Below are 22,670 nucleotides of genomic sequence, written 5' to 3' on the forward strand. Positions count from 1 at the left end.
ACGATAGAACAGAAGTGTCAGAATTTTAGTTTAGTTGGGCTTATTCCTATTAAAAAGCCAATTTTATAATAACGCTTCAATAATTCTGGAAATTCTAATTCAATTTTTGATTCAAATGAATGTTCAACATAATGATGAATATTTAAATTGAGTTAACATTAAACCTGGTATCCCATGCGTCAGCTGTCATTAAAGTACCGCAAATCGATGTCGTTCTCTTGTATTTTTGTGAAAAAAAGCAATCTTTTCGGATGATGAAAGCAAAAAACTTCGTTGTTAATGATAGTTCGCGAGTGTTCGACTTCAAATTGGACTGAAACACATTAATTGTACAATGAGTGCATCGGAATTGGATAGCCGCAACATTGCTCTTTCCATGTAAGTGTCCATTTATTATTGTTGTGTTCGTTGCGTTCGCTATCTATGTGAGGTATTTAAACACCAATAAATGACTGTTATCTTATGCACATTCACACGTTCAAGTTATTTATCATTGTTACTATACCTGACTTCATTTCATACAATTTCGACAACTATTTAATACAAATATCAACCTATTGAAGTTAAAAGTTGTTTACTGCCGTATTAAAATATAATAGTTCAGTCTTCGGTTGAAACTTCGGTTTTTAATACCTTAGAGTTGATTCACCTTAGTATAGATAATTTGGAATTACTAATTAAAAGACTACAGATAAAAAATTGACTTCTAAAGTTCATTAACATAAAAAATATTACAATGTTTTCAATTCAACATAATGAAATCTTGTAAGTACAAAAAAATGTAATATTTATTACACATTTGTGTACAATTATTTGTGTGAGCATCTTTTTTTATAAGAAAATTTTTACTTATAGGAGAAAATCGGTAGAGAATCTGGTTATATCATCACAAGATGCCATTGGACAGAGCATCAGCCAAGCCCTCAATTTCTCTGGGGTCATCGCCCCTCATAATGTACAGGACAACAAGTAAGACATACCAAGTAATTTAATAAAAATTAAGTACAAGATCTAATCACTTATAAGCAAATTGTATACTAAATATGAAGTTGAAACTAGCATTAACTATTAACTCTACCAAAAGACAAAATTTCAAGTAAAAGTTGAGTACTAAATTATAAGACTAAGTGGTCTACTATAATATTATTAAGAGGAAAGATTTGTATTTATGTGTGTATCGAAATAACTTAAAAAACGACAGGGCCAATTTTAAAAATGAGTAACATAGGCTATATTTTTTAATTTCATACAGGCCAAATCACGAGTAATTTTTATTAATTTCGGTAATGTTGCAAAAACAATCAAAATACTTGATATGTGTATAAGATATTGCCAGAAAGTGTATTTATTTTATTTTTATGTACAATCCTTTGAATCTCTTTTGGCACAAGTTTTTGGCACATATGAGAAATTTATTCATCCTACCAATTAACTCTGAATGAGTGTCTCAAATATAAGCGGGAATACACATGCCAGTAACTGGCATATTTGCAAACTTACACATGCCCGGTAGCATGTGTGATGTGACTAATTGGGTAACTGGCATGCAATTAACTAGCGCAATATTACATTTTGTGAATTCTACTGGTGATTTGAGGTGGGCTACAAAGTTCAACACTAAGATGTACTATTTCATGAACTGGCTGTTCCATTTTACATGCATATGTATTCCCGCCCTAACACCCAAAACCTATATAGTGTAGACAATACATTATAAATTGTTATTAAAAAATCTCTTTTAAAAATAAATTCTTTGTTTTCTAGACATGCTTTGATACTTAAATGTCGATACTTTTTAAGTAATCATTAATTGTAGTATTTTTACAAGCTGGTTTATTTTTTATTGTTAACTAAATCATTAACAGCGAAATCGGGATGATGTTAACTAGAGCATTATTTCTAAATGTAAAAAAAAATTAATCAACATTATTAACAGGGCTATTTATAATGATGTAATACATTTTTTCGTAGATAATGGCGGCCTAATCGCATGGTATTGATCGTCTTTGATATTTGGATTATATAACTTGTATTAGTTATACATGGTGTTCAAAGTTATGTATAACGGAACACGCGGATTTCTTGGCCAAAATCCAAAATGACTTAGTTTAAGAGATTTAGTGATGATATGCCTTATCATACTAATATTATAAATGCGGAAGTTTAGATGGATGGATGGATGGATGGATGTTTGTAAGAGTTTGTAGCCAAAACGGCTAAACGGATTTTGATGAAATTTGGTATAGATGTAGCGGAATGTCTGGAAGAACACATAGGCTACTCACTTTTGTTTTTTTTAATTCCACGCGGACGGAGTCGCGGACGAAGGCTAGTAGATTTATATATAGAAAATGATTTTTAGCAGCAAACTGTTAATATGTTATGTAGTATTTTGTTTATTACTAGCTGATCCTGTGCGGCTTCATCCGCATGAAATTATAAAAACTTTATTTCGTTTACATTTGTCAAATTATTAATATGCTGTGATTGCTGACAACACCACGACAACTTATTTAATTGATACTGTCGCTTTTAACTCAGAGCAATACTTCTCGTCAAGACTTAGGATGCGCGCCAAATCTATCCATACTTCTAGTGACATTTGACAGCTGTCAGCTAGGGACGTGACGTTTATGCCGATAATCTAGAGTTGCGCCAATTCTATAGCACGGTACTAATTTTATTCCTAACAGTATAGATTAAATTCACGAAGCACGTTTAAGTTGTTTCGTTTATCGTTTTGCCAAATGAAGTCTAAAGTTAAACTGTTAGCTTTACATTTTATTAAATAAAAAATTATAATTAATTTTGGAACCTAACCTAATTGTAAGATTCAATTACCGGATTTTTTTCTGGTAATTTATAATATCTCTGGCTTTAGTACTCAAAATAGATTTAAATTACAAAACATTTTAAAGCAAAACTCATAAGAGTACTTTTGAATATTTTTTACCGAAATATAAACATTATCTTTCCAAAGACAATGTAGAGCGAAGTTTGGTGGTCTAAGTACTAATAAATAGATAATTGACATACATGTATTGTGTATACGACTATTTGTAAAATTTTTGTTTGCGTTACATAAATATGCTACTTTATCTTATCTGGCGTAACAGAACATAAAATCGACAACTTTAGTTCTAAATTATAATTTAAACATTTATAAACCCTCCCCCCCTCTCTCTCTCTCTCTTTATTCAGCCATATCCCGCCCACTGCTTGGCATAAGCATCTCCCAAATATCGCCACGATGATCGGTCCTGTGTCTCTCGCATCCAGGATACTACCGCAGCCTTGACCAGATCAATGCTCCAACTTGCTGGATAAAATAATCTATGAGAACTCAAATGGAAAGCGGAAGACCGTATTATTTAAAAGGCATTAGTGAAAACCTATGTCCAGTAGTGGACAGAGAAAAGCAAGACAAATAGATGTTGATGATAGAATGAAAAAAAAAAACGAAATTATAAAATGTTAGGAAAGGGGAATCGAACCAAAAACAGGATTAAAAGTTCAACGTTTGACCACTGCTCCGACGTTCCTATGCGAAGATTATGCAATATTTTTCTATAGTAAATAACAATTTTATAAACTTTAAACCAATTTCAATATAACGTAAGCAAGGATTATCACTAAGTCGTGCACTTAGTGGGTTTCTTGAATGTGGCACAGAGGTGCACGCTAACACATAATCAAACACCAAAGGGTATTTGGGTTTGCAGTGATCAGAGGTGTTTTCAGTAGTTTCGAAAAAATAATAAAAAAATGTAGTTTTTTTTTTTAATAAAAGTGTTGTCGAAGTTCAGACTATTATGAAGTTATTGAGGTTTTATGAACATTGTGGTAATTCTTTTTGTTTTTGAGGTTTTCTGTGTATTTTTCTCATATTCGATTTCATGTGATTAATCGATTACTCTAACGTCTGAAATGCTATGTAAATAGTTTTTTTTTTTTGCTTAGAGTTTGCTAGTTTTTTTATAGCAGCCAGTGTTTTACGATTTTTTTTGTCGTAATGCTACGTGTATTTCACCTGCCAGTGTAAATTTTCTTACCAGCCAGTGTTTTGTAAACGTATTTAGTGAAAAAGTATTTATTTAAAATATAAAATTATATTTTTGCCAGCTATTAAATTATCAGTAGTAGTTGACTTTATCACATTGTGGAACAATGAATGATATTGCTTTTATTGAATAGCTTTGAACAATAAAAGATTCGACAGTTGTAATTATTCTGTGTAATATATTTTTTTATCTTTAAATCATGTTATTTATCAATCAGTCGTAGATATTCCGACGCGTTACTTTGCGCTATTTTAAAAAAAAAACAAAAGAGTTTTTAGTGTATGTTTTTTTGTGGAAATATGAATAAATCTCAAGTGGATTTTACACAATGGGAGTCAATTTGGAAGGTTCTTATTTTAAGGTAATGTTTTATAAATATTAATGTCATAGTTTTGCGTATACTTAAAAAATCTTTGTTGTACACAAACACAACTAAAGGCTTCACGGATTGGTGTTTACCGCAGTTCCTAGTCGCCGCTAAAATGCAATTTTTCGTATAACATCCTTCGGAATCTCAAATACATTTGTATCTTTGTTTCCAATGTTTACGTGACCTAGAATTTTGAACAAAGAAACGCTGATTGCGTTCGCGTCTTGCTTTAGAAACAAAAGAAGTGGTCCTTGTAGGCTCTCTAACTTTGTAAAAGCGGTGCAGACAGCCCAAGTAGTGCCCTTGACACGAATATCTACACTGAAACTCAATTAGATACCAGTATTTGATTTTATTTTATTTATTATACCAGTATTTAAATAATTGACATTTAAATATGTCTATTTCCAAAATATTAAACGAAAATTTACACTTATCTATGACAGTAGGACTCCATTGTTTTGTCACGTGTATTAATGGTGGTCTCTTTTATGTCAAAAAGAATGAAAGAGATGACAATACGTATATAAGCGTAAATACAGTGGAAACCAACATTAACAGACATTAAAATTCAATATAAACAGGTTAGTTTTGGCATTGAAAATGAACGACCAGTGGCGGTCATTGTCGCGACTAGATCGCTAATTTGACGCACGAAATCATCAGAGTCACCGAAATAATGCAAACACTTCATACTAATATTATAAATGCGAAAGTTTAGATGGATGTTTGCTAGAGTTTGTACCCTAAACGGGTGGAAGGGTTTTGCTGAAATTTGGTATAGATGTATGGTAGAACATAGTCTTGAAGTACGCATGGGATACTTTTTTTAATTCCACGCCGACGGAGTCGCGGGCAAAAGCTAGTTGTTAAATACAATTTATAGCTAGCAAAAAAACATTAAGCGAGATACAATTTTTGGTAACAGCTAGATGAAGAAATTTAGAAGCAAGTCTAACTACGCATGCGTTGCATCCGCATTAGACCTACTTTAGAAGACGTTTTCTCTATTCACAAACTATCCTAAAGTTTGAATTGCGCTATAACACTATCTGTATCAGTACTACTAGTGCCCTCAGCAAAAGTTTTACGGCGTCTTTTTAGCATTTCAAACGGTCTACGTATTTCGTAGACTTGTAACCTTTCTATCCAGTGATCTGGTTGGTCGTATGTCCACACGTTACTCTAAAGTCAAGCCTAATATCTAAAGTTTATGTACATAAGAATTTAATGTATATGTAACGTTTTTCAACTGCTAATATATCGTGCTTTATCAGTTGTTCCCCTATTTACTAATACATAATTATGTGCCGTCTTAATTGTTAATTACCGCACTTACATACATACGAGTACTTCCTTTGTAATAACTACCGAAGCAAAACTATCTTGACTAAATACAAGTTTATTCTGCTAAAGATAATTCAGGTAAATACCTAATTATCTATATGTTGCTTTTTGATCCACGAATTCTCATTGAATTGGTTATTTAAATCATACTAATATTATAAATGGATATGAAAATAAATATATAAAAAAATGGATAGATGTCGCCAAAGGCAGGGACAAGTGGAAATCTTTGGAGGCCTTCACCTGAGAGGGGTCCATGCAAAAGATATGACATCCAGATTTTAAAAAAAATTGAATATAATTTAGATTAATAATTTATAGAAAAAAATAGTATTTAGGACATTTTTGATTATTTATTGAAATAGGTTAAACATTATATGACCGAATTAATTTTTCTAATCTAATATATATGTATGTAATAATCTATAAATGACAATAATTAGACATGTACCATTCAATTTTTTTTTAACTTTTGTAAACTATGGCATGGAATAAAACTTTTTTTTTTTTAATTTTCTTATTTAATATTATAAATGCGAAAGTTTAGATGGATGTTTTTTAGAGTTTGTAGCCTAAACGACTGAACGGATTTCGATGAAATTTGGTCTAAATGTAGAGGATAGTCTGGAAGAACACATAGGCTACTCACTTTTGTTTTTTTTTTTAATTCCACGCGGACGTAGTCGCGGGCGAACGTTAGTCTAAACATGTTTTAAACTCTGGTAACAATGTCGCTGACTTCTGTTATACAAATAACCATTACATTTTTTTTTAAACATGACTCAGGTGTCGAAATAGGCATTGAATACAATAGAGGCCTTGAATTATGTTTGAAGCTGTTTCTGTAGCGACTGAATCGAGTGGTCGAAATGAGTGCAGCGGTCACGCAACGCTGATCACTACTAGCTGATATTTTATTGTAGAAAAATAAATATATTTAGATAAATAGCACACTATATCATAAACTTTCTAGGAGACTGCCTTTTATATTACTACTCTAGTGTCGCGGTTCGCCAGTGTGGAACGCCAGTGAGATACCCTCCAGCGAAAGTCCCGTCAAAATCGGCCTAAGATTACCCGGAACAAAACTGGTTTGCAGATAGATTTGTTTACTATCCACGTGCGTTCACGACGGCAGCTCATCTTAAAATGCACTCCTCAGTGTCACCGCACTGGTGCTGACAGTTTGCGAAATCAGTGTTTCATTTGTCACTTTTAACTTTCCAGAAGCGTATCCCGTTCCCCGTCACCATCGCTGCGCCATACAGAGAGCAGTTCAGAACTCGTCGATGACAAGGTAAAGACGAAGAAGGGATGTCAGACTTTCTATCATTACTAGCTCACTAAACGTACCCACTGAAGGGCTCGGATGCTACCCTAATTTAGAAGTAACTAGGCCATAGTCAACTACGCTGGCATAGTGGATTGCTTCACAGTGGATTGTTTCTATGCAACTACAGATATGAACATAGTAACTTAAGCAATAATATTAAGGTTTTCTACTATGTTAGCGGCTCGGAATATTGTACTCGTCTATACTAGTTAAGAGGTGTTAAGGTATGGGGTGGAGGGTATGCGTCGCCGTGGCAAGCGATAGCGGTCCCGTGGCGCCCCACACAATGGCCAGGAGCGAACGGATGGGTTTAGTGAGGTATGGCCCCAGTATGGGGGGAGAGTCCCATGTAACTCTCGTGTCTGCCCCGAGACACGGAGTATAAATAACGCATTCCCCTTCGGCAAAAAAAAAACCGTCGCCGATTTAATTGAAACGTCCCATTATGGTTCATGCATATCTGATGAAGGCTTATTTTGTTTCCAGTCAAGTGACATCTACATCCAGGGGTCGGGGGACGCGCAGCCAGTGTCCGTAGAAGCACCACTCGCGAAGTCTGATAGCAATAAGGTGGGCAAACAGACTTGCAGTCAGGTTTCACGATCGTTGGGTTGTAAAAATAATTTTGATGATGAATAGCTCTTGTGATTTTCACTTTTTAAAATGTGATGAAGAATTAAATTGGTTTTACAGAAGAATGCTAGTTGGAGTTTAGATTTAGGTAAATGAACGTGGATGGAAGGCTGTCTTTTACTCTGGGGTTACTTGTGTAAGCAATTTTGTTATTACAGACAATATCTCAAACGCCGGTGGTGCTGCGCGGCGGTGCTGATGCTGGATCTCGCACCAAGAAGAAGAGTTGGTACAACGCGCTATATCCAACATATAAGAGCAAATCTGAAGACTTCAAGAGACTGTTCAAAGATCTACCTGATGAGGAGAGGCTTATTGTTGGTATGTTCAACTAAAAATTCATCATTTATTATTCAACAGAAGTACTAGGACAGTAATTAGGAGGACAATAAGACTGTTTGAAAACTTAGAACCACTACTACTAATTCTGGAATCCCATAAAGATAGCCTGGTAAGAATAGAAGAGGTATTCGTAACGAGAGAGAAACGGCGGAATACTGAAACGACATATGTTACGTCTTAAATGTTCTGGCTAAGCTAAACATAGAATTCCATTGTAATTTTGATATCTGCCAGATTGTAAACGGCGCTTATGAAGATGTTTAATATTTGTTTCAATATTCCGCCGTCCGACTTCTACGATTATCTTCTTTCACTGTTATTTATAAGAAAACAGATATTTGGATGCTTATCTGTGTGCAGATTACTCATGCGCGCTGCAGAAGGACATCCTGGTGCACGGGCGGCTGTACGCCTCGCAGAACTTCCTCTGCTTCTACGCCAGCATCTTCGGCTGGGAGACCAGCATGACGCTGCGCTGGAAGGACGTCACCGCCATCACCAAGGAGAAGACCGCACTGGTACGAATACTATTAGACAACGCTTTAGGACTTTGAATGCTCAGAAATTAAGACTACTTTAAACAGTAATTTAAGCTCATAATGTATTTAGAACTAGCTGGTCCTGTGCGGCTTTATCCGCATCAGGTTATAATAGCTTTATTTTATTGTTTACATTTAGCAAATTAATAATTGCAAATGTCAAAATTCAAATGTACAAATGACAATGAAGGTCTTTAACATCGGATCACATTTACAGTACTATGGCAATCTTACTTTCTTGATGTTGGCAGCTTGTAGTTTATGGTCTCTTTCCCACACGAGGATTTTTTCAATTTATTTACCCACGAATTTCAATAGCGTGAAAATATATAGCCTAAGCGTGTCGTAAGTGTAGGGCTTGTTATAAAAGAAATAATTATTTAAAAATATACTGTGATTGCTGACATCTTACGCCACAAAGAAGTGTGTGTTTACGCTTTATTATGTTAGTATACAGGTAAAGTAAAGTGCAAGTTGTTTGCAGGTAATACCTAACGCGATCCTGGTGTGCACCGAGAGCGAGAAGAATTTCCTGACATCATTCTCTGGTCGCGACAAGGCGTACCTGATGCTGTTCCGCATCTGGCAGAACGCGCTCATGGACCAGCCCATGTCCAGCCACGAGATCTGGCAGTGGGTGAGTGCTCCTGTCTCCACATCACAGCGAGCTCTGGACGAGACGAGGCGGACCTGATGCTGTTCCGCATCTGGCAGAACGCACTCATGGACCATCATGGGATCTCTTGGCCAGGACATGGGTCCAGCCACGAGATCTGGCCAAGAAAAGACGGACCTAAAGATGTACCGCATCTAGCAGAATCTTACACTAACCTTAACTGCCCACATATACATAAAAAAATAATCTTAACTCTCTAATGTTACATAACTTTCGCCCGTGACACCGTCCACGTGGAATTAAAAAAAATAAAAGTAGCATATGTGTTCTTCCATACTATCTTCTACATCGATGCTAAATTTCGTCGAGATCCGTTGAGCCGCTTAGGCTAGAAACTCTAACAAACATTCATCCAAATTTTCACATTTATAATATGAGTATGATATTTGAGTAGTCTCTTATCTTTGAACTAATATTATAAAGAGATTTTAATTTTTAGATTTTTTTATGTGTTAAAATAACTCAAAAACTACTGGGCCGATTTCAATAATTCTTTCACCATTAAAAAGCTACGTTTTTGCTTAATAACAAAGATAGTATTTACTACTTTTAAATTTCACGTGGACAAAGTTGCGAATAACAGCTAGTCTTTCAATAATTATGTTAAACTTTACGTTACTTAGGGCCTGTCCCACCAAATTGTAAATTGTCTGATAACTATCTAACGTCTAAAATATGTGATGAAAATACCAGATTTTGTTCCCTTAACTGACGGTGACGTAACTTTTAAGCTATCTGAGGCTCTATCAGCCAGTGATGGGACAGGCCCTTAAAAAACGTAATTAGTTGTTTTAAATTAAAAAAAAATCCCATTATTTCCATTTCCACATATATTTTTATTTCTTATTTTCTATATATTACATTTTACAAGATTTGTATAAAAACTAAATTAAAAAAATAGAGCACCACCGGCTGCGGAATCCGATGACTCAAGCAACCAGTGGTCAGTGCAGACAGTAACCTCCTCACTATGCGTGCGGTTTCTAAAATAACCGCCTTTTGAATCGGGCCCTTAATCCAACTGTCTAGCGAGAGCTTCTTGAGGTGTTGGTCGAAGCTCTTCGCTATTATTACGATTACCAGATATCATGTTTTCCATAAGTCCCAGTTTAGCGTCGCTTGTTTGCGAGTTGAACAAAATATGCGCATAGTGAGCGGACACAAGTGTTGACATTATGGTTACGTTCTGTTATTCATGTTCAGACATTTTGAAATTCAAAGTTTGTTTTGATCGAAATGTGTCGTGGAGTTAGGACATCTATACTTCTATACTATGTCTATGTTTATATCTATTATAATTTAATAAAGCGTAAAAATACACGATTTTGTGGCGTAATTGATGTTTTGACAAATGTAAAAAATGCAAAAAAATTTTTCATAATTTCATGTGCATGAAGTCGCATGGGAGCAGCTAGTGGTTTTATAAATCTAAAGAAAAAATTAAGTTATCATTGATTTTTTTAATAAATTTTTGAAGTTGTAATTTCGACTTATTTTAAAAAAATTGAAAAATCAATATTTCTCGAAAATGGTTAACTTTTTAATTCATATAGGGGTCAAAATTATCACAAATGATTACTATTACCCCCTAATGGGAATACGTCTAATTACCAATAACCCTGTATATAGAATATCCTATAGTAAGGTAATATTCGGATTTCCCTGTTTTTATCCCACGTGTCGGGGTAACCATTTTGGCCAAGGTCGCCATTTAAATGTGCCTGAACTCAGTTGATATCGTACTTCTCGCCGGATGGTGTTGTGATTACATTTTTTTTAAAACAATTATTTATATTGTTTCTTATCTTTCTTTACGTATAACTGTTACGTGTGTAAGGATATTTTTTTTTGTTAAAAGTGGTGTTTTTTGCAAAACTATTTAGTTTTTAAATTCTATAAAAAATGTTTTGTGCGTCTGCGATTTGAAACGATTTTGGTTTTTTTAGTGTTATTCCGCTAGGGATTAAAAGGTACAATTTTTTATTTATCTTATTTATATTATGAATGCGAATGTTTTAATGAATGGATGTTTATTACTACCTAAATTTGACATGGATGTAGGCCATAGTCTGGAAGGACACAGTCTACAAGCTATTTATTTTAATTCGACACGAATGGAGTCGCGGGCAAAAGTTACTTTTGTAATTTGTATATTTTTATCTTATCGTCTATAAAGACTACAGTGTATCAACATTAGTTACTTTTGGCAGTTATTTACATTAGTACGCAATAAGTAAATATTGAAAATTATACAATAGTTACCGGCTGCTATTTTGACAGACGGAAAATGTAAAGATTCCATTTTCTTTCATCTTTCTCTGTCTTGTAATCTATGGTATACCAATATTATAAAGGGGAAAACTTTGTTTGATTGTAATGAATAGGCTAGAAAACTACTGGGCCGATTTTAACCGTTAGAAAGGTAATTTAACTGTGAATAATGTAGGCTATATTCTTTAATTTATTTATTGTTTTTTTTTAATTACACGCGAACGAAGTCGCGGGCAAAAGCTAGTAGTAGGTAAACTTTTAACTCATGTTTATTGTTTAGATTTTAGTTATAACTAGCTTTCGCCTGCGTCGCAGTCCGCCTGGAATTTAAAAAAAGCAAAAACTAGTAGTCTATGTCTTCTTTCAAACTAGCCTCTACATCTATGCCTTCATCGTGATCAATTCAGTATATTAGGCTAAAAAACTCCAACAAACATCCATCCATCTAAACTTTCGCATTTATAATATTAGTAAGAGCGTCGGTGGCTCAATGGTTTAAACACTTGACTTGTAATCTACAGGTCTTGGGTTCGTATCCCGCCATGTACCAATGTGATTTTGGATTTTTCGAATTTTCATATGTACATAATTTACCCGACGTTCTAACGGTGAAGGAAAACATCGTGATGCCTGCACATATCGGCGAAGAAATTCAAAGATATGTGTGAAGTCAACCAACCCGTAGTGGGCCAGCGTGGTTGACTATGGCCTAGCCACCCCTTGTTAGGGTAGACTCCGAACCCCTCGGTGGGGAAGTATAGTGAGCTGGTAATGAAGGACATTAGTAAGGATGTTTTTTTTATGTGTTTTTCTCAGGATGTTTATGATGTAACTCTTTTCTAGGTACATTCTTGCTACGGCGAGGAGTTAGGCTTCAACTCTGAGGACGAGGGATATCCTCGGGACGCGCGGGACGTTCCTGACGACTCCTCGACCACGCAACTGGACCCTCACGAGGTAAAAATAACGTATTCACTGCTGGAAGACGTTACCCAACGCCTCCTTAGTAATTTAAACATTCTGGTTAATGGGAACTGTATACATTAGGGCTATAAAAATGTTTGTTTATTTAAAAAAAAATCAAACTAAATTGTTTACGTTTGCGATTTTTTTTATACTCAAATAATATAAAAAATATATTTTAACTATATTCTATACAAATTCAATTGAAACTCTGCTTGAAATCCGCAAAAAAATTGTTGGATAGGCATTTTTTTTCTATATTTGTAAGGAATATTTTATTTGCACACCGTACGTAAAAATGACGTCATCATGTCTCAAGTTATTTTGTACGATTTGTGAGTAATAGAAGGCTTATCATGAATATTCGTGATATCGCTTTCGTAATATAATACCGGTAAAGTACAAGTCTCATACTTTGTCGATTACGTTACGAATTTGTGTCAACTGTCATAATAGTTCGTGATAGGCTCAAAGATCTCTAGCTTTGAAAAATTAAATTACTGTTTTCTATTACCAATAGGCATGTGAGATAATGTTATCGATTAATGTTGATAAAGTATCGAGATATCGTATCGATAAACAGTCACCTGTGCGTTGCCGCGGACTTGACATGAGCCGAGCGTCGAAAAGAATTAAAAAAAAAGTACAACAAAACATTTAAATTTATGTAAATTGTTATGATACAAATGTTTAGTTTTTGTGCAAGTGCATTACAACTACGACAAAAATTGTAGTTTTCATCGTAACTAGAGATTTCTCTAGTTTTTAGAAGATAGTATGATGGATACTGAAACGACATTTAAATATGCGAAAATAAGACGTTGTAAATAATAAGTAACAATCCAATTTCAAATTCTATTATATGTCGTTCGTCAGATAAGTGATTTCACGTGGTTTTAGATTATTTTTGGTATTCCTAAATTTATGTTAACTTGACTTCGATAGTTATTCAAATTTGTAAAAGAATTCGCGCTAACTTTTTATATCTTTGTAACTGCTTTCGACACTGTATACCCTATGAGGTAAGAAGCGTGAAGATGTGATATATGTTCAGGAGCAGGTGGAGCCGTCTATGGAAGGTGGAGGGGGAGGCGCGCGGGCGCGGGACTTGTCGCCGCTTAGAGGTGAGTCTACACAAACTAATAATTTAAACATCTTATTTCACTCAAATATAACAACTTTTGCCCACGATTATGTTTGTATGCATTAAAACACTTTAATTATGCACACCATCTTACTAATATTATAAATACGAAAGTTTAGATGGATGGATGTTTGTTAGAGTTTGTAGCCTAAACTGCTAAAGAGATCTAGATGAAATTTGGTATACATGTAGAGGATAGTCTGGAAGAGCACATAAACTATTCACTTCTTTTTTAATTCCACGCGAACGGAGTAGCGGGCGATAGCTAGTTAAGATATATTATTGTCTGATGCCTACTGCTTTAGATTGCACACCTTTGTATTGCACAACTGTTTAGTCTCCCTTTGATTTGTATGAGTTTATATTTAGGTGCCTTCACTCGATGTGTAGTTGTGCAACTAAATAGTTGAATTGTCGAAACAATCGACAATCGCACGACAGTTGTGCGATAGTTTAGTCAAAGGTGTGCGCCTGATCTTCAAGTTATGTTTTCTTGTAAATCAAGTGTCAAATTGTGAGTTCAATTCAATTTAATTTAGTAATAAACTGAGTATAAGGGAAGTTTGTACTAATATTTGCCTATACTCAGTTTGTTCTTAAGTTTAAATTTATATCGCGTTTATTTGTAAGGTATAAGTGTAAGTTAAAGAGCGTCAGTGGCTCAGTGGTTTAAGCACTTGACTTGTAATCTACAGATCTTGGGTTCGAATCCCGCCGTACCGATGTGATTTTCGATTTTTAGAATTTTTAAATGTACATAATTTACCCGACGTTCTTACGGTGAAGGAAAGCATGGTGATATCTGCACATATCGGCGAAGAAATTCAAAGATATGTGTGAAGTCAACCAACCCGCACTAGGCCAGCGTGGTTGACTATGGTCTAGTCACCTTAGGGTAGCCTCCGAGCCCCTCAGTGGGGACGTATATTGAGCTGGTGATGATGACGACTAAAAAGTTTATATAATATGTTGCTAATTTTACACAGGATACGAAGTATAATAAAGGGTCATTTACGCATAGTTTAAACCCTTATCAATATAGTTTTCTAAATAAACAGTGAGACAGTTTATAATAATAGAGCCCAGTTTAAATTACAAAGTCGCTAACGAATGCAAAACGTTATCCTTATTTCCGAGAAATCAACGTACGATTTGACAATATATTGCCATCTCTGTTTTTGTTAAAACAAGTGAAAGAGATACTAATATATGTCTGAACGGAGAAAATAAAGCGAATTTTAGTCCGTCGCTTGCGCGCGTAGACACGTACCAACGATCTCGTTCGTAAATAGGAGGTTTTGATAAATAAATTTTTTATTAAACTCTAACATAAATAAAATATCTCAGTTTATTTTATACTAGCTGTTGCTGCGATTTCGCCCGCGTGTAAATATAAAATATAGCCTATGTTACAGATAGGTTACCTTTCTAACGGTGAAAGAATTGTTATAATCGGCCCAGTAGGTTTTGTGTTATTTCAATAGATATAAAAATGCTTTTTTTAATGATAATAGTATAGATTTGCTAAAATGTGGGACACCTATATATTTACAATGCTGAATCGTGCTGTTTCGTTTTATTACAATAATGGTATCGACGCAAACGTGGTGGAGGCGGATGACTTTTTGCTCGTGAATACCGAACCGACGGTTATGTGGGGAGAAGTACAAGAAGGATATGAAGAAGCTCTACCGGCAGATGGTAATTTAGATTAGATACTCCAGCTCTAACCTTAATCAGCTCTTCTCGTCCGGATTCATCCGCGCATGACATTATAAAATAATATTTTATTTATATTAATTATACATCATACACATACAGCTTAAAACAGAATAAGTAATTACAAATAAGAATAATGAATAAAAGAACTTTCTAACCGTAGTACGGTGTACACAACATGACTATAAAAATGCGATATATACTATAGTTTACATTAAGATTAATTTTTGTTTCAAAACTTATGTTTTTGAGATTATAAAAAATAGGAGTCAAGAAAAAATTAAAATTATATTCATGTATTTTTATGATTAATTGCAGTGATCAACGGGTCGGTGGCGCTGCGGGACGAGGAGGCGGGGGACACGCTGCCCACAGACATGTCCGACACCACCGACAGCGAGCCCGACAAACATCGCAAGTGAGAACACTGCACACCCACCTCACACCTAACTCACACCTACCTCATACCTACCTCACATGCATTACACACATACCTCATACCTACTTAACACGCAATCCATACGTCGCTCACGCGTACCGCACACGTACCGCACACGTACCTCACACGTACCTCATAGGCATCGCACACACAACGGACACGTGTATCACAAGTACTGCACACGCAATCCACACGTAGCTCACATGGACTTCATACGTTTCTCATACGTACCTCACACCTACCACACACGTACTGCACCCGCAATCCACACGTAGCTCACACGTACTACCTCATATTTTTAAGAAGAAAATTAGTACCGCACTATAGAATTGGCGCAACACTAGATTATTGGCATAAACGTCACATCTCTAACTGACAGCTGTCAATGTCATGAGGATGATTGATATTCGCGCGCCTTCCTGGCGAGTGGTCTAGTGGAGTGGTTAAATTAATATTGCTAAGTACAATTATATTTATTGTCTAAAAATACATATTTACACCTACCTTATATATACTGCACACGTACCTCACATGTATCGCACACGTATAGTCGAGGAAACTGGCGGTGCACCACCCTAAAAAAATACAATCGTTTGAACACTGAATGTACTTATTCAATTCATGGCATCCCAGCAACTTTTAACCATTCTTTAGTGTTTTAGTTCGATTACTGCATATAATGTGTTGCCGAAATTCTTAACTTGAGTTTTCTTTATTAAAATTAAGTGCAACCTAACAGAAACTTCAGCATTAATAGACTAAAGTAAAGAAGGCTAAGCTACCTTAACAAATATAAAAAAGTACAGTTACTGTACTTCTTTTGTAATTTGTTTTATTAATTTGTAGCGTATTGTATTTCCAGTTGCGGTGAAACGGAGAAATGCACGGCGTCGCACGAGGGCAAGACGCTGCTGAGTCAGCAGTTCCCCTTCAACATCGATCAGCTCTTCACCATGATGTTCACCAATTCGCAGTTCAACTTGGAGCTGCTGACGGCGCGCGACAGCACCGACTACACGCAGGTACTGCCGGGGAAGTAGGCGGTGCTACTTAACTGGTCGAAGGGCCTGTCCCACCACTGGCTGATAGCGCCTCGGATAGCTTGAAAATGACGTCACTGTCAGATAAGGTAACAAAATCCGATATTTCCATCACATATTTTACATGTTGCATTGTTATCAGACAGTTTACGATTTGGTGGGACAGGTCCTAAAGTTTGGTACGCGTGGAATAATAACTAATAGGCTTATCTTGTTGTTTGTACCAACTCACTACTATATAATTTGATATTTGTAAGTAGAGATGTTTGTCTCGTTGCAAATAATAAGTTAATTCAATCTGAAACTTAGTATTCCAACAGTAAATAAAGTTTCTTTGGTTTTTACGTTTTTTTATCCTAAGATAGCCGGCAAGCGATCACTTTAGTTCGCCAAAATAGGGAAAACTCTATTGCCCATAAGTATCAGAAACATTTGCATATTTATTGCCTACCTATGATCAACAAAGTAAGGTACAAAAAGAGAATTCTCCCTTTTCTGTGTGTTCTCTCCTCTGCTCAATGTACTTTTCATATTCTGTCCTTATATAAAGGGTGAGCAGATAATAATAATTTAAAAAAAAACATATAGACGAATTGAGTGCCTCCTTTTGGGAAGTCGGTCAAAAATCAGGCCTCAAACACTGATCGAAGTGTATGTGGAATGACGTCACTTGTCGCGTCTGATGCAATACTAGTTGTAGTGTTGATGAGTGCACTAAGGGCAGTGTGACAGTGGTAGAGCCCGCTTTAACATCTTCGCACTGCAGGGCCGGCTCCCCCCAGTTATACCACGACCACACAGAAAATAGGCGTGAAGTGGAAGCAATTCCGCGTACAGTCTGACGAGTTTGATTCCCTTTCCATTATTTTCTTAAGAGGAAAGGATGGGATGGAAAAGTGGATTTGGCGGTGGAGGAAACGTATAAAAAGGGGAAATGTCCTCTTTATGTGCGTCTTCTCCGTCAAATAAGGGTAACGCATCGCAATTGCGGATGTTTATGGGCAGCGGTTGCTCTCCATTTCGATGGATTTCGTTTGCCACGTTATATTATAAAAAGGGCGGCCCTCAGCATGCATTACGTGTGTCAGGAGCCGTGGCAGACGCAGGGCACGCGCAAGGCGCGCCGCGTCAGCTACACCCTCAGCCTCTCCTCGGGACTCGTTGGTCCAAAGAAGGTCCGCGTTAACGAGACACAGGTAACTTTCATTGTTTTTTTTTTACTTTTGTGACAAATAATAACGGTTAGTTTTGCATTCGAATGTGAGTACCGACTAGGGTTAAAATTGTATGGTCTTCTGGTTTGAATTGTTAATATTTCAGGAATTGGGAATTTCTTGTCATTTTTTGATTAAAAATTATCTTATTAAAAATGTAAATGTAGATATTTAGATGAATGCATGTTTGTGGTTATAATTTCAACACGGTTATACGGATTTTTTAAGAATCTCTTAAGATTAAAAACACATGTTACTAATAGTTTTTTTTTTAATTATTTAAGTATGGTGTAGTTTTGAGATCATATGGTATACATATAAAAAAATTGAAATGTAACATTGAAAGAAAATTCCAAATTTGGCGGAGATTATGTATTTGCATTTTTAATAACGACAATCGCATTTAAAAATATTTGTCTGAAAGCGTTTGTTTCGGTTAATCTCTGAAATTAAATCTGACATATCGTGTGAACTAAAGTGTTTGAACAGGTGATGAATAAATGCTCGAAGCCGGGCGCGCTGTACTCGATAGACGCGACGAGCGAGAACTCGGGCATCCCGTACGCGGACTACTTCACTGTGGAGGTGCACTACTGCCTGCGGCGCGCGGAGTGCGGCGCGCACCTCGCAGTGCTGGCGCGCGTCCGCTACAGGAAGACCATGTGGCCTATGGTCAAATGTACGCCTTTTGCCTTTCGGCCTCAAAAATGCACTGCACAACACATCTTACTAATATTAGAAATTAGCTTTCGCCCGCGACTCCGTTCGCGTGGTTTTGAAAAAAACAAAAGTGAATAGCCTATGTGTATTTCCAGACTATCTTCTAAATCTATGCTAAATTTCATCGAAATCCGTTCAGCCGTTTAAGCTACAAACTCTAACAAATCCATCCATCTAAACTTTCGCATTTATAATATTAGTATGATGTGAAAGTTTAGATGGATGTTTGTTAGTTTGTAGCCGAAACGGCTGAACAAATTTCGATGAAATTTGGCTTAGATATAGAAGATAGTCTGGAAATACACATAGGCTATTCACTTATGTTTTTTTCAATTCCACACAGACGGAGTCGCGGGCGAAAGCTAGTTTCATATAACAGATATTCAAATACAGTATAGCCTTTTACCCTAATAATGCTCTTTATACTTCATTTTGTAGAATTAGTGTTGTTAACATTTGACTTTGTTGTAATTATGTTTTTTCAAGCCCAGTGATTGAAAAGCATTTTTTTATACAGTAAGTAAGGTACCAAAAGAAGAAACTACCATCTGTATCCACTTAAAATGGTAAAGCGATCGCTGCCTAGATATCTACAATTGCAATTCACAAAGAAACACATATAGAAAGGATATTTCCCCTTCTGTATCACTTCTACCGTTAGCTCCACTTTCTCTTCCTTTCCTTAAGTGTGGAACAAAAAAGATTAAAATTAAGCTTCTGGCACACACTCATGGAAACGCGGTATTACTTCCACTTGTTGGCTGTGTGTGATGTTAAAGCGGTCCGCTGTTGCAGCGCTGCTGGAGAACAACACGATGTCCGGTCTGGAGGAGTACGCGCGGCTGCTGGCGGCGAGGCTGACGGCCGCGCAGCCCGCCGCGCCGCGCCACCCGCGCCACCCGCGACACCCGCGCCGCAGGCACCTCGGTAACTATACACAATATTCATATGACGCCAAATAGGCAATATTCAAATGACGCCAAATAGGCAATATGCATATGACGCCAAATAGGCAATATGCATATGACGCCAAATTGTACCAAACTTTTTTTAAGTATACTTTATTGCTATAAAAACATTCCTGCAATTTTTTTTTTAAAAATAATGTGATTTAGTGGCAAAATTGTTCATTAAAAAGTGTCTTTTTTCAAATTCCCTCGCTAAGTTCTAAAACGCACACTATTGGTCGAAGCAAGTGGCTTATCTAATATGGCGTCGCTGTGTTGACAATACACAGCTCATTTACGTTAGTTTATATAGAAATACACTCTTGAAGTATTTTACTGTAAACACGATATCGAAACCAACTTTAAAGTAAAAATAAATAAAAAAAAGTATCAATAATTACCACTTATCTTTACCAGAAATAATAAAAATGAATCGATTTTTGATTTTTCATAACCTTGAAAACCAATGAGATGCTTTGTTGTACTACACATATGTTTATATACTGTTATTACTTTATCTTGACTCCGTAGAGCAAGCTACAACTGTCTCCGGTCCCGTTTTCTTAATTTCCTGAAATGGCACAACGTCTGCTTTTTCTTTCACATGTTGCATATACGTTTTTGTCGTTCTCGTTTTAAAGTCATCGTATCAAATCTCCCAACATCTTTCCTTTTCTGTCTTATTTCGTAATTTCCGATTTGCGATAACCCAATTAATATTTGCTGCCCTTCGCTGCACCTCAAATAAAGCCATGATAGTAAAAAAACTATAGTCATAGTATACGACGGAAACCATAACTATTTCCAAGATCCGAAATCCTATTTGTTATTCCAAACTTTTCGTTTATGCCAAATTACACCGAAATCTGTTTAGCAGTTTACTCTGGAAACTCTTACAAACCATCTAAAATTTCACATTTATATTTGTAACTAGCTTTCGCCTGCGACTCCGTCCGCGCGAATCTAAAAAAAAACAAATTAAGTAGCCTATGTGTTCTTCTAGACTATCTTCTATATCTGTGCCAAATTTTATAGAAACCCATTCAGCCATTTAGGCTATAAACTCTAACAAACGTCCATCCATCTATCTAAACTTTCGCATTTATAATATTAGTATGATTGGTAATTCTTATTTCATTTGAACTTTAATATATAAAATGTAAAATATGTATTTTAGCGGCGGTAAGCCAGGAGCCAGCGGCGCTACCACTGGCAGTGCGGGGCGTGCTGGGCGCGCGGTCCAGCACGACAGCGAGCGGCTCGCGCTGGCTTCCATTGCTGGTGCTGGCATTACTACTCCTCAACGCACTACTGTACTGGCGTCTCACCACCTTACACAATAACACCTTCGATGCTGAAGACCTGCAGGCCAGGTACTACCCACACTGTATATAACATTTTCTTATCTTATTCAACACCTAAATGTCATAGCGTGAGGTTAAACAGCCTTAAACCTTCCTTAATAGTTACACAATTAAATGCAAAAAGAATAAAGTAAATCTGATTGTTAGTTTCAAAGATTATTGAATACAAACATAAAAGTATTGTTTATTATTGTAGAGATTTCACTATTTGATAATGGGTTCGTTATGTACTCATGAATGGCTTAATTTTCCAAAATTAAGTGTCGTTCGACTTTCATTTTTTTGATGTTTTTTAATATGATGTAAGTGTAGGAATTCTTATTAAAAAAAGATTAAAAAATATAGTGTGATCGCAATTACATAACTTTAAATTATTATATTATATTATATTATATTATTATAAATGTATGTTTGCAGGATGCGTTCAGTGAGCGGGTCCCAGATGGCGGACTGGTCGCGGCTGCTCCAGCAGCACACGTCACGCCAGCGCACTGAGCTGCTGGCTTGGCGGGACGCACTGGTGCGCACAGTGGCGCACCTCGCACAGGTACACACTTGTCTACAGTACATTTGCAGCATGCATTTCCTCGTCTACACGTGCCACAGCATGCATTTCCTCGTCTACACTTGCCACAGCATGCATTTCACTATGAATTTAAATACAATAAAATTTAAACGTAAATATTTGAAAATTCGTACTAATCTAGATTTAATACTCATTGCATTAACGTCGTTAACTAATTATTTGACAGACGGAGCAGGAGTTAAGAAAACTATTGGATACGATAAAACCTTCGTTGGAGAAGGCGCATGCGGAGGCGGACGCAGTGCCACCGGACGGAGAGCTCTGAACTCGCAGTGGATGTACCGCGGGAGAGGTCTCAGTAGCTGGTGCAACGCCGTGTCAAACACTATGCAAGGTAACAAAGATAAAGTACATACGTTTTGAACGTTACGTCTCTGATGTTATTGACTATGACATTTTGCAATTTTTTTAATCTGTATTTTTTGTATTAAGGAAAAATCTATTAATATTTTTGGTTATGAACTCTGGAAATCCTAAAAAAGGAATCTCTGTTTTTTGTTTTTTTTTTTTTAATTTGTACCCATGATTAGGTATTTGTTGCGTTTCTGTCACAAAATTTATGAAATATTTGTATTTTTTTTTAATTTCAATAATGCAGTGTTATTTTTAAGTTATTTGTTTAAAAATACGTAGATAACGTAAATAGATATATTCTTGTTAATAGTTTAATGAAAAATTTAAATTTTAACTAACGTTTGGATAAATAAAAAACGTTAGAGAAATGTCAATACAAACAATCATTGCCAAATTATTTAAAAATATATTGTTCATAATGAAAAAGTAATATTGACTGCTAAAACGCTTTTACCATAAAAAGATGGCTTTTTAATTTGTCTATTTTAACGCTTTTTTAAATTTCAAATTAGACTTTTAAAATATAAATTTTTATCATCTAATTTATACGTCTTGATAATTTAAATAATTTATCTAACGTTAAAATTACAAAATACTGGTTTTTAACA

The 22,670-nt window shown here is 35.8% G+C and overlaps 1 protein-coding gene across 4 annotated transcripts; it reads left to right on the forward strand.

Annotated features, from left to right (window-relative positions):
• The first annotated feature begins 178 nt into the window (after positions 1-178).
• Positions 179-22,566, forward strand: LOC106103984 (GRAM domain-containing protein 1B-like). 4 transcript variants are annotated; one of them, XM_013283906.1, is made up of 17 exons: positions 179-378; positions 856-969; positions 7,006-7,075; positions 7,598-7,681; positions 7,903-8,065; positions 8,447-8,604; positions 9,110-9,262; positions 12,416-12,529; positions 13,590-13,659; positions 15,717-15,816; positions 16,700-16,859; positions 17,966-18,073; positions 18,581-18,770; positions 19,607-19,738; positions 20,936-21,131; positions 21,540-21,669; positions 21,875-22,566. In XM_013283906.1, the coding sequence occupies exons 1-17, from the start codon at positions 335-337 to the stop codon at positions 21,971-21,973; spliced, it is 2,085 nt and encodes a 694-aa protein (XP_013139360.1). In that variant the 5' UTR covers positions 179-334; the 3' UTR covers positions 21,974-22,566. The 4 variants fall into 4 exon arrangements, with proteins under 4 accessions (XP_013139360.1, XP_013139362.1, XP_013139364.1 ...); XM_013283908.1 differs by lacking the exon at positions 179-378 and adding an exon at positions 722-765; XM_013283910.1 differs by lacking the exons at positions 179-378; positions 856-969 and adding exons at positions 3,684-3,843; positions 4,279-4,422 and having other exon boundaries at positions 21,875-22,564.
• Positions 22,567-22,670: the final 104 nt, after the last annotated feature.

This window comes from Papilio polytes, unplaced genomic scaffold (genome assembly GCF_000836215.1).
Source record: "Papilio polytes unplaced genomic scaffold, Ppol_1.0 DF823692.1, whole genome shotgun sequence".
In the NCBI taxonomy this organism is placed as follows: domain Eukaryota; kingdom Metazoa; phylum Arthropoda; class Insecta; order Lepidoptera; family Papilionidae; genus Papilio; species Papilio polytes.

What these genes read in the sequence shown, in the direction of transcription:
- LOC106103984 (XM_013283906.1), top strand. Translation starts at nt 335, where the DNA reads ATGAGTGCATCGGAATTGGATAGCCGCAACATTGCTCTTTCCAT. An exon ending in CGCAACATTGCTCTTTCCAT is followed by an intron (nt 379 to 855) that starts GTAAGTGTCCAT and finishes TTTTACTTATAG; the next exon opens with GAGAAAATCGGTAGAGAATC. An exon ending in CGAAGTCTGATAGCAATAAG is followed by an intron (nt 7,682 to 7,902) that starts GTGGGCAAACAG and finishes TTGTTATTACAG; the next exon opens with ACAATATCTCAAACGCCGGT.